The sequence below is a fragment of the Poecilia mexicana genome, unplaced genomic scaffold (assembly GCF_051168715.1).
Source record: "Poecilia mexicana isolate PSO_F unplaced genomic scaffold, ASM5116871v1 scaffold_1, whole genome shotgun sequence".
Lineage (NCBI taxonomy): Eukaryota > Metazoa > Chordata > Actinopteri > Cyprinodontiformes > Poeciliidae > Poecilia > Poecilia mexicana.
The window spans coordinates 22,959,920-22,973,268 of NW_028263370.1; the positions used below are offsets into that span (position 1 = coordinate 22,959,920).

Genomic DNA, 13,349 nt, shown 5'->3' on the forward strand with positions numbered 1-13,349 from the left:
GGTTTATCAGTTCACATCCCCAACATAGTGGACACTCACTCACCACCAACCGTCTGTCTTTAGTGACAGTAACGGCCAACATATTTTCTAGTTCATGGTGTCTTCTTGGAGGAAATACCATTTCAAAGCCACCTAAAAGAACATGGCAAACCCAAAATTGATGATATTTATGCCCCTGACGAGGGCAACAGGCTTCACTAAACCACTTCAGGATTTGTTTCTGTTGCTTCTTTTTCTGTATTCTTTATAACATATGTTTCTTCTTATCTGAATCTATTTTTTAAAGTAAACTTTATTTAGAAAGGGACAATACAGCTCAAAGATAAGCTAATTTGCATCTGCAGTCCCTTGACAGGTTTCAAAAAAAGATATACAATTCAATAATAAAATATAACACTACAATTTGATTTCTATTGACAGTACACAGACAAACACATATATTTAGACGTAATCACTGGCGCGCGCACACACACACACGCACACGCACACACACACACACAAATCCATTGACGACATAAATCCAGCACACGCATGATTTGGTTTGCTTTATTTTTAATACAACGTTGAGGCTATAGTTTTGATACTAAGACTGCTAAAATTAATACAAAACAAATGATATCAAAGCAAACAGAAGTCGACTGAGAGGCAGATCATGGCAGCTTTGGTACATCTACAGTAAGGCACCCTGTGGCTTCGAGACACTGATAATTAAAAAATACTTAGCATGGAGGAAAACCACATCACATACAGCAACAGACCAGACAGTGTTGTTTACAAAAACGCTCCATTTTCAGCTCATAATGTTATAAATAAATCAATAAATGTTCCTTCCTTCCTTCCTCCAGTGGAGATCTTCTTACAACTTTTGGTTTGTGCCCAGGAAAAGCAACACATTCGCGGCTCCAGGCGGGCCGGTCACTCTTCCCGTGAGCTCTGCACCATGGAGTACGCCTTGCAAGGGTTTTTGAGGCAACCGGAGGCCCAGCTGATGGGCCAGTTGTAGGAGCACGGCACTGACGTCTGGACGTTCCTCTCAAAGAAGTTGAACACGGGGTTCCACCAGGTGTTGGTGAGGTAGTTATTGGGCGAGCACTTCAGAGTCTGCAAGACAAAATAACAAAAATCACATTTACATCATAAAATAAACCTGTCTTTATTAATAAAATCTCCAAATGCTACAGTAGGTACTCTCAAATAGCTTCTTCATACACCTCCACAGAAAATGGATTTTCACTTGAAAACATTTAAATAGCTGATTTTTAGAGCCACTATGCGGTCTGTATTATAGCCACTAGAGGGGGCTGTTTTTAGCACTTTAGTGGTGGTTACTGAGCAGCATTAGTCTTAATAACTGAATTAATACAACAATTAATTATCTGCACTATTTTTTCCAGTCTCTAATGATTAAAACAGCCTGTTTGAAATGTTCTGACCTGTAAGTTGGCCATGGTGTGGTACCACCAGAAGAGACGGGATGTGATGAAATAGGCCACAATCACATCCACGGTGTAGTGCTCATGAGCCACCAGGATGCAGAGCACGCCCACGGCGCTCAGCAGCCAGCACATGAGGTGGTACCACCAGAAGGACTTTGGAGAGTCTTCAGAGGAGGAAGAAACACAGATGGGCCATCAGTAGTTATAAAGCTACGCAGTCAGAAATAAACAGCAGTGATATGGGTTATTTAATAAGATGGGATTCATTTTAATGTGTTATTCATTCCTTTATAAATGTCAGTTTCAAACTAAATATTTAATTAACAAGCTAAGTATTTAGTTTACAAGCTGAACATTTAGCTCTAAACTAAACATGTAGCTCTGAGACAGCTAAATACTTAGTTTAAAACTAAATACTTAGTGAGTAAGCTAAATATTCCAAATTACTGCTGTCAATTTTTTGTCGTGGTGAAGCAATGAAAAATTAAGAACAAATAACAACATATACAACTTTTCCATCTGCCAAACTTACTTTAACCAACCCAAAGGGGAAATGACTTTGACTTTAAGTCTGTCAACCTTTGAATAATTGATCATAAAAATAAATAGACAATAATCTAGAAGGTTGCATAACAACATTAAGAGCAATGGGTGATCAGAATGGAAGTACACAATATGAATCATCAATTATTAACCAGAGGATCTCCTGAATTATTCTAAGAGAGCAACCGTTTGAGTACTCACACTCTTTGATGAATAGGTACGTGAGGGTGAGCATCACCGTGTGTCCGCTGTACAGGAAGTCTCCACACAGCAGGTGGGAGTTGGTTATGGAGAGGCCGGCTCCTGAAATGAGCTGCAGAATGCGTTGGATCTTGGCCTGCGTGTCTCCCTGGAGCTGGTGGACATGAACATTAAAAAACAAAATAATAACTACTGGTTCAGCAGCAACACTTATCATCAAATTACTTCTGCGAAACGCAGAAATTATAACATTATAAATGCTGTTTGACTAATACAAACATCTGAGGATGTTGCAGAGCATCTTTCATATTTAGGAAGATGAACTGAAAATGTATTGTAGGTTTCTTAAAAGAACTTTTGCTTCCTAATTTATGGCCTTGAAATTGGGCCACTGTCTCTTTAAATAGTCCTGATATTTCTGTATGTCTACCTTCAGGAACTCATCACCACATGACTTCTATTAACCTTTTAGCAATGATTTTACCACTGAGAAGTAGTCCTATAATGAACTCGGCTGTTCCACCTGGTGTTTGCTAATTGTTGCTGGCTAGTCTGAAGGAGCTGAGTGGGGGAGTCGTGGGAGAGGACTGCTCTGTGAGGCAGAAGGTCACAAACTGCATATATATATATATATATATATATATATATATATATATATATATATATATATATATATATTTTTTTTTTTTTTTTTTTTTTTTACATATTATGGCCCCTTTAAAATTGGCATTAGATCCTAGCACAGCAGCTACACAAACCACTTCACTCGTTCTGTCTCAGATTTTACTGTTTTCTTTTAAGATTCAGTCATCCTGGTGTTTGATTGATGTAAATGAACAAACTACATCAAACAGTGGCGTTCTATTATTAGTTCCTCCAGACACGGCAGGAAATATGATTAGAGCTAAAACTTCTCAAACATGTTCAGCGGCTCAAACCGTTCAGCTGCTGATCGCTTCGTCTGTGCTCAGCTCACAAACTGCCAGAGGATCACATTTCCCTCAGAGACACTGATGAATCTCATCACTGCTGATTACAGGAGGCTGATGGTTTCTGCTCACCTTGGGGGCACAGTTCATGTGCATGCCAGGAACAGGCAGCGTGGTGACGTACATGGTCACACAGCGGTACAGGTACAGCGTGCCGATGAGGAAGAAGAACCGTCTGCAAGCTATGGACCTGTCGACAGGAAAACCCAGCTCACTATCGAGTGGCAAATATGGAGCTGATGTCTCTTTGTTAGAATCCTGCGAACAATAACTTCATGCAAATGATTGCTTAGATCTGGAAATTACAAAGAGCTGGAGCCATTTATAGTTTAAATATTGCAGAACTAAAGTAGGATCAGTTATTTATATAAGCTTTTATTCTCTTTATAGTGCTTGAGGAGCTTCCTCTGCAGCTCTGAAGAGCAAACTGTTTGTTCAGGCATAATATTATGTAAGATAGTCATGCATAGAAGTGATCAACACAATTTTAAAAAGTGGGATTGGGTTGGGATTTTATTTTATAGCAACAGATAAGGGAGAATCAAAACAAATCATTTATCTTGTCAGTGTTGAATCTATCAAAAGATTTATTTAACAAAAAGAGTTTGTTGAATGGGTAGAATGGCACTTTGAACCAATGTGATGGTTAAATCACCTAAATAACAGATTAAAAACAATACATATGTTTGTTGTTGAGCTCATATCCGATTTATTCAATAATTTAGCAGCAAAAAGAGGTTTTGAGTTGAGGATGTTGCTTATTGTGTTGATGGTTTTCAATTAAAAAGTGATCAGTTGTGATTGATTAATTACAGACCCTGCAATTAACTTGATTAAAATGTTAAATTCCACCACTCATATGTTTGTTATTAGTGACAATAACACTGCAGCCAACCCAGGTCTGGGTAAAACTTTGTATCTGTTTTTATCGGTAGATTATCAGTTTCTCACTTGTATTTGAAGAAGAAGAGCTGGATCAACCAAATGGCCACCAGAACCATCCCATTGATTTCCGTCACAGTGAAAGCCCACTTGACTCTGTCTATGTAGTCGAAGAACTTATCAGGAAGAGGAGGGCTGCTCTCCTTAGGGGGGACGCGCTCGTGCACCACTGTGATGACCACCGTGGTCAGAACCAAGTTAAAAGCTGCGTAAAAGAAAGCGATCACCGTCTTCCACCACTCAGTGGGCAGGTGGTTGACTTTGGACTCCGGCAGGGAGATCTTCACATAGTCTTTATGTCGGACGATGCCTTTCCTGAAACTCCTCTTCGCCTCCTCTCCGGCGGAAGCGTGGACTGGGCAGGATTTGTTTGTGCCGGGAGCAGAACCATCCTCTGTTCCCAGGTTTAGATTGGGAGTGGAAGAGTCTTCAGCATTCCTGAGCTCTGCCGAAGCCATGGATGCGCTATCTGTTCACCCCGGGACTGGAGCCTTCAGCTGCAGAGACACGGGGAAAGACAGGAGGTTAATACAGGGCTGTGTGGGGCAGACTAGGCATTCATTACTATTATAGCTCTTTATTATCAGGAAATCCTCAAAAGGCAGTCAAAACGCCCAAAACGCTGTAATTTAAGATTCTACTTCTTATACATAAACTCTATCATTCATCAGATGATTGTTCCAGATGTTCCCAGCAGATCCCTGGGGGTTTGCTGCTGGTTTTGAGGATCTGGAAGTGGAATGGGAGGCATATCCTTAAGACTGTTTTAATACCTGTTAGTCCGGTGAACTAGGTTTGATTTTGGACCATAATTACAACATTTGCTACACTTCCAGCTGGTGTGTTCACTTTTACGCTGCACTGTGTCAAACAACCAAACCCTGATTGTGGAGCGGTCTCCGCTCTGGTTGGCGTTCACATTTACATTCAAATGGCACCAGAGTTCCCTTCAGTCAAGCCGAACTGAGCTGCATTTTTCTTTCAAATATTTAAGGCATTCTCCATGAAAAAAAAGGCAAATTTATGTGAATGATCTAGTTACATTACAGAGAAAAATGAGCGAGGACTGAACCTCAAAAAGGTTAGAAACATGCAAACCAGATGGATCACAAATGTTTTATTGATGCAACAATGGTTAACATTAGCCATTGTTGCATTAGCCAACATTAGCTTGTAGCATCTGGTCAATGTTAAGAAGCCCAGAACTGATTTATTAAAGCCAGTTCTGGGCTTTAATAAATCAGTTCTGGGCTGATTTATTAAACCATTCATCATTCATCAACCAACATAAGATCTGGAACAAATAGTAATAATTACAGTCGTTTCAAGGGCTGCATAGTGGCGCAGTTGGTAGAGCTGTTGCCTTCGATTGCTGTTCGAGCTGTTTGATTCCCGGCCCCGGTCTTTCTGCATGGAGTTTGCATGTTCTCCCTGTGCATGCGTGGGTTTTCTCCGGGTACTCCGGTTTCCTCTCACAGTCCAAAAACATGACTGTCAGGTTAATTGGCCTCTCCAAAGTGCCCCTAGGTGTGAGTGTGTGGTTGTGTGTCTCTGTGTTGCCCTGTGACAGACTGGCGACCTGTCCAGGTGACACCGCCTCTCGCCCGGAACGTTTGCTGGAGAGGCACCAGCACCTCCCGACCCCACTGAGGGACAAGGGTGTAAAGAAAATGGATGGATGGACAGTCGTTTCACTATCTGTTGCTTTGTGCAGATCTCTACATCAGCAAACAATCACAGATGTTTCCAAAAACATTTCAAGACACTCAGATAAACTTCAGTCCAAGTTACTACCCTTGTTTCCTTATGGAGTGAAGATGAAATTTAGTTGCTTTTTGTCCCTTTTCTGTTAACCCTTGCAGGAAGAACTGAATTCTGTTACCATGGCTACCTTGACAAGAAAGTTATTAAAATAAAAGCATATAACAGCAGAAGGTAGCTTTACTCAGTTGACCTTAACGTGTAAAGCTGTGCATTAAGAGACTTTGTGTAGGAAAATGTGAATCTGCTGCCCAAACATGCAGCTGTGTGTTGATTCACACGTGTTGTTGTCTGCAAACTCATCTATCAAGAAGCTGCACATGTGCAAGCAAAACATTTCAAGCTAATGACATGAGAGTGCACTCCGGAGCTGAGGATTCCTATTGTTTCACATCTGCTTTAATACCTTTAAAAGCCTCTGTGATGGTTTTCAGCGCTGAAATGCATCATAATAAACCTCCTTGGGGAGACTACCAGAATACCCTGGTTACATGCAAGGAAAAACAAATATTTACAGGAGACCAACGGATGGAGTCACTGGACGTATCGGTTACCGTGTAATCGGTTTTGTGAAGAATATATCAGCGGAAAAAGGATACAGGCTAATTCAGACTCTGTTACATGAGTAACAGAAGGATTCACAATGCATCCCGCAATCACTGAGGTGTTTAAATATAAGTATGAAACATTTTAAGCTTTAATTGTTCTACTCAGATAAAGATGCTGAAAGTCAGACTTTCAGCGGTTGGATTATTTAGACAAAATAATCCAACCGCTTCAAACCGCATGTAATAAATCAATAGATGTTTATATTACAAGCTTTTTCAGCCACATTTCAAGTCAAGTTTATTTGTAATTAAAGTTTCAGCAACAGGGTGTTTCAGAATGCTTTACATGATGAAAACATGAAACAGAAAGAAGCATTACAGAGCAGAGGAAGAATAAATAAAAGTGATGAAAGGTTGGAATTCAGACTACAATTAAAGATGTTCCAGTTATTAATAAACAGGTGGGTTTTTAGTCCTGACTTAGAGGAACTCAATGTTTCTGCTGTTTTGCAGTTTTCTGGAAGTTTGTTCCAGATTAGAGGAGCATGAAAACTGAAAGTTGCTTCTCCATGTTTGGTTCTGGTTCTGATGCAGAGCAGAACCAGAAGATCTGAGAGGTGTGGAAGGTTAACATGAGAACCTTCCTGGTGCTAAACCGTTCAGTGATTTATAAACTAACAGCAGGATTTTAAAGTCTATTCTCTGAGCCACAGGGAGCCAGTGGAGGCTGTAGAACTGATGTGCTCTGTCCTCCTGGTTTTAGTCAGAACACCAGCAGCAGCCTCTGGATCAGCTGCAGCTGGAGGAGTGATCTTTAGGCAGACCTGTGAAGTAACCAATGCAACTAAAGATAAACACATAAATGAGTTTCTCTTAGCCTGTGAAAAAAGTACATATACAAGATTTTTGTGTGACAATGACAAATAATTTTAAATTTGAAAATGTTTTTTCAGTAGTTAAAATAATGCAAAGCTTCCAGTTTTTATAAAATCCCAGCTAGAAGATTATATTCTTTTGTAGGTTGTTATCTGCCAGGCCTTTCACTGGGATCTTTTATTTTTATTGTATTTGTTTAACTTTACAGCCTTCATTGTTCTTTTAGGGTTAATTTTAGGGCTTACTGTTGACCTATAGAGGAAATGGTAGAAAAGCTGCTTTTATCTGTCTAACCTCCTCCAACCGTAGAACTTCTTGCAGATGTACAATCTAAAGCTTTGCATCATTTGCCCATCTATTTTTCAGCATAGCTGTTTTCTTTTTATTCGCTGTATTGATTGCTTCATTTAAATACATTTTTTGTTATGCTGATTAATGTATGTGCAGGACTTTGGTAAAAGGCAGCTGCTTGGCTATGGTTTCTGCATTTGGACATTGCAGCAGGATGTCCACCCTGTGAGAAGTCCTCCATGGTTTACAGGGAACCAAACGCTTCCACCAGAACCTCTGAAGGGACGGGTGGAGTTGGAAAACTGGATGCAGTGATGTATGATTTAGCGGCCTGTGCTTGTCCGGGCTATTTCGGGAGAAGTCCACCAGTTGCTTTCAGGGCTGTGTTTCACTCTGGTAAAACCAGGGCTTTCTTTTTTTTAACTCTACTTTGGGTCTTCATAATAACATGTTGCTTTTACTGCCCACTAATTTCCACGTTTCCACTGTTTCATCTTTCGTCATTAAAGAGAGTGCTAAAAATAAGTTAAGCTTGAGGCGGCCCCGCCTTGTATAAACCAGAGAAACCCAAGAATTAGATGGCAGCTGGAAAAAAACACAACCAAAATCTCCACCTTCAGCCTTCAAGCATGTTTTAGTTTTAGATTGAAACTATTCATTAAGACTCAAATCATTACACCTTAAAGGTTCTGACTCCATACGTCTGACTCGATGTTTTGTCTTTTGTGTATTTGGATGTTTATAACTATTGAACTAAAAAGTTAGCTGTGATGTCCCTAAAGCACTAATTATGAATGTTAGCTCCACTAATGCTAAAGCGCTAAATTCAACCATGTTTATATCCACATGAGGAGAAGATGAGGAGGCTCACAAGGCAATTTAAATGAGTAACAAAAAGCTAATAAACACAATAATAATAATAATGTTAATAATATTAAAAAACAATTTATACATGTCAATTTAATTAGCATCCCATTTAATTGTTGTTGTCTTCTATATATCTCATTTGTTGATGTGTTGTATAGTGACCTGCTCTGCTCTTTGTAACAGAAAAATGGGCCCTATGGTAGAAATATGAATGTTTCCACCAAGACAGAAATCAAATGCACCAAACATCTCAAACAGAAAGTGAGACTCCACTGAACTGCAAACAGCACAGAGGGACCAATAATGGCAGCACAGATAAACAGACGCCAAGCACCAGTGCAGAAGCGTCTGGCTTCTGCTCATCAGACAGAACCAAAGGTTTGCAGAGCTAAATGCAGAGGTGGTGGAGAAAACCAGGAAAAGGCAACAATGACTCAAGATTCCCAACTCTGAAGCACATTTTACTTTTTCTCCTCTTTCCTTTCTTTCAGCACCGTCCTGCTGAAAGACACCCTGCATGTGCTCCAGCATTTCATCAGTCAAACATGCAGAGTGAAGATCTGAGGCATCTAGATCTATATTAGCTGACCATTTTATGTCTGACTCCCATTTTACTGCCCATTCAGATTATGAGATGAGGCAAGATTATATGAAAGTACTTCAAGGAAAAACATATTTTTTGTTTTCATAAATTTAGTAACATTTCACATATCAAATGCATTTCTTTTTTAAATAATGTCTCTATGCTTCACAGTATTAACCTACAAAATCTGTTTGATAAATGTCTGTTCAGCCCAAATTTTACCCATGAATTAGTTTGCATATGTTTGAATGAAGTCAAAAGTCCTTAGAAACAGAAATGCTTTTTTAATGAGTCTGTAAACCACATAATTACTTTAGGCTATAACAAGCATTAAAATATCATCTTTTTGTGACAGAATAAAACATTAAGTTTACATTTATTCATCCTTCTGACAGAGGTTGACCTGAAAATTATTTCTATTCAACTAAGAAGTTTGTTCACATTACAAACACAATAAAACAATGTAAGGTTTGTCGCTTTCTGTTTTAGTAAACAATAGTATGCCAAATTCTCAGTAATTAATAGAAAAAATTCACCCAATTTTAGATTTGGATGATTTATGTTTCTTTATATTTATATCTATGATGTATGAATATTATTTTGGGCTTCATTAAAGGTTTACCAAATACTAAACAAAATTTTGAAGAATCCGTTTTAATTCATTTGCTTCTGATTTGACCTTTGTGAGAATCTGACCTGTGAATGGGAAGCTACGAATCAGATGAAAGTTTAGCTTCTCAACCGAGCCAAGTGCCATATTTTAGTTTTTCAAAAGATTTTTTGAAAAAAATAACAATAAAAGGAGGCTCTGAGGCAGAAAGCTAGTACGACACAGATTTGTCAAACGGATCCAGTCATTGAATTTTAGTCCAGTTTCACCTAAAGGTCACCCTGCTGGTTGAATTTCACACAAAACAGGACTAAATACTAAATGTTAAAGTATCTCTGATGCTATAAAGCCCATAAACTGTGACGATGAACTGAAACGTCAAGCTTCAGGGTTCTGTCATCATCAGATGCTGTTGCATTGCTTTGGCGTGGAGTAGAGTGTATTTTTTTAGTCTACACATTTTATGGTAGCTTATTGGTTTTGAAAGGGAAAAATAAATATTATACTATATTTAGCAGTTTAATTTGACAATGATAGTTACAATAACAGTCATGAGCTGGGGATAAAACATTCTGTACATTAGCAAGAATAGTAGAGAAAGAATGTGCAGTAAATTAGATTTTACTGATTTACACATCCTGGACAGTTTTCATATGAAATCTATAAAAATTCTGTTTTTATTATTTTACCAGGGTGTTATTAATTTATAGTTCCTGGAATATGAGTCCCCCAAAATGTTTTTAATTTATCATTTAGTTGCTGATGCAAATGATTGAGTTTTACACATCTGTGGTTGCAAAGGACATGCAAATGTGTCGAATGAGACCGAGTTCTTCTTTAAAGGTGAAATGAGAGTCAGCTGCTCTGGAGACACGGCGATGAAATTCAGCTCCAAAGGAGCAACTTGATTTAATGGAAGGACAAAGACTGACAAAGTTTCATCTGAGATAACATCAGAAAAAACAGATGTGTGCAAATAAAATGTCAGCCAATTAAAACCTGGTTGGTGAGCGATGGAGGGCATGCATGACTTTTAATAACCAAGTTTTGTTCTTTTTCATTTGATAGTAAACAGAACCACAGACTGTACATCCTGTGGTATTTTCTCCAGAGCAGATCTGCATCATTTTTAAAATTGAAAATACCCAAAATATATATAAAGATCTTGCAGGCTTGTGTTAGAGACACGTACAGTTTACTTTTTTTCTGAGAGGGTCGACTGATTTTTATTTCTGATAAAATGATAAAACATTCCCAAAGAAAAGGACATGATTTGAGTCATTCTGTCCTCAAACATTTTAGCCAAGTTAGAGAAATTAATACAGATTTGGAGACACCCAGGTCTGCTTTTGAGTAAATATTACTGCATATTTGTGGTAATTTACTATAATTACTATTACTATAATTTTTAAATAAAAAAAGCAAAAAAAAGTTGGTAATCAAATTGATAAATACTTTGTTGTTTCTAAGATTTCACTAGAAAATGTCTTCACCTCTTAAATTGCATTTGGGGCCTAAAAATTCAGGTCAAGGGCCACAAATGGCTCCCAGGCCACACTTTGGGCACCCCTGTCTCTATTTTAACAGTTTTAAAAGAAGAGTAATATTTGCAGTAAATTTGACTAAATAAATATGGAAAAAAACTCTGAGTTATTTAAACGCGCAAAGGTCATTCAGTGTTCAGTTTATGAGAAAAGAAGAAACTCAGAGTTTATGTTGTTCTGTGCAGAAGAGGTTCAGTGTTTTCACATCATAACTTTGGTGTCATAAAACATTCACCACAAATATTCCATGTTTTAGAAGTTCTGAAAGAAAATAATTACCCAAAGAAAAACTAAATGATTGTAAGATTTATGTCAAATCTGTTCTTCAGAGTTTTTATAACCATTTAATTTTTCCACATTCTGCAAACTGAATTTTGTCCAAACAGAAAGTAGTTCAGAATTGGGACGTGGAAGGAAAATGATACTTGCTTTTCAAATGACTGTGGAAATTCTTAGATCTGGACTTTGACTAGGCCATTCTAACACTTAAATCTGCTTTGATCTAGTTTTGAGAAACTGTGAAGTATCTCAAAACTTCATAGCCAAATTATTTACCTGCTTTACACAGACATCTTCAATGTGGGGTCATGACCCCTCAGGTTAGATTTCTGATTAATTAGATATTTTTTATTTCTTTTTAATTTCAAAGTTATGCTGTAGTAAACTTTAACATCAGAAATGCAGACATTCAATTCAAATTATGTTAAAGATTATATATGTTTTGTGTTTGTTCATGGACATTATGTTTAAAATGAAGAGCTGTGCATTATCTTGGTTTTATTTATGTATCTTATTCACAGTGAGGCTGCAGAGAGAAAAAGTTTTCGCCTCCCATCCAATTTTCCATCAGTCTTTTGCAGAAGGAACAATAAAACAATCAATTTCACAGAATAAAAGCTAAACCTAATAGTCCCACTCGCCATGCTGGGGGTTTCTAACTGTGTGTCTCCTGAACCCCCAGTTCGTCACACGGGATGCTCAGACACTTCTGAAGTTTACTTTTGGGGTGTAGCTCTGCGGCCCCCACACAGAGTTAAACACCAGGTTCCAGTTGTGGCTGGGTGGGGCCACAGGGCCTCAATTTGGGGCCTCTAATTTAGGCTGGAGGAGAACTGTCCTCTTAAAGACCTGACAGGTTTTAATTACAGCCAGATTCAACATGCAGTTTGTACTTTAAATAAATTATTCAACAATGGACACGTGTTTTGTGTGTTTTTTATTTGGCGTTCCCTTTGCAGTCATAAAAGTAGAGAATAAAACTTTTTCTACTGGAAATCTAAACATTTAAAACCTATAGAGACTGATTCATATGTAGCCTGCTGTGTGTTACAGTAGCCTGTCTGTCATCACTGGTGCATCTAATTTTAGTTTCAGTTTCATAAAAACGCCCCGCTTCATGTTTAAAACCCTAAAACAGTAAGAACTTCGTCCTGTTTGCTGTTTTCTCTAAGATTGAACAGATTGTAGCATCCTACCTGCTCAGACGGGCCTCCTCGCAGCTCTTCCTGGAGTTTCCTGAATCAGCTGCTCTCTGCTCCTCACTCACAGCCTCCTCTGATGCATTAGGCGACGCTGCTGCTCGCTTCCAGCGCGGCGCTCCTCCCTGCAGCCCCGCAAGCCTCCCGCATGTGCCCCATGCCTGCCTCCCTCCCTCCGTCCCCTTTAATTCAGAAGCTTCCTCCTGTAATCAGCGCATCCATCGCTCTGTATTTGTCTCATTTAACGGGGCAGCTGTGTGCTGTAAAGCCTGCCGGGAACAGCTGGGCATTTTATTCACAACAAAACACTAAAAAAATGAAAAGATTTTTATTTATATATATATATATATACATATATATATATATATATATATATATATATATATATATATATATATATATATATATATATATATATATATATATATATATATATATATATATATATATATATCTTTTTCTTATATTTCTGTTGTATATGTAGGTTTTATTTTTATTTTTATTTTTTTTTAATAAATCTGACTGGAATTTTCCTTTCCCCAACAAATATCAGTTTTTAGATCAGGTGAGCCAGTATTATATGGCAGGTGAACACATCATATAATACTGTTTCAATTGACGTATTTAATATGTTCCTAGAAAATATATGAAAATATAAAAATGTCTTTATATTTATTGCA

General features: G+C 38.0%; 1 protein-coding gene across 1 annotated transcript; it reads right to left on the reverse strand.

Annotated features, from left to right (window-relative positions):
• Window positions 1-530: 530 nt before the first annotated feature.
• sgms2a (sphingomyelin synthase 2a) lies at window positions 531-12,881 on the reverse strand. The gene is made up of 6 exons (XM_015008653.2): window positions 12,667-12,881; window positions 4,121-4,608; window positions 3,242-3,359; window positions 2,181-2,334; window positions 1,434-1,600; window positions 531-1,101 (listed from the first exon to the last, which is right to left on the reverse strand). The coding sequence occupies exons 2-6, from the start codon at window positions 4,567-4,569 to the stop codon at window positions 916-918; spliced, it is 1,074 nt and encodes a 357-aa protein (XP_014864139.1). The 5' UTR covers window positions 4,570-4,608; window positions 12,667-12,881; the 3' UTR covers window positions 531-915.
• Between the last annotated feature and the right edge of the window lie 468 nt (window positions 12,882-13,349).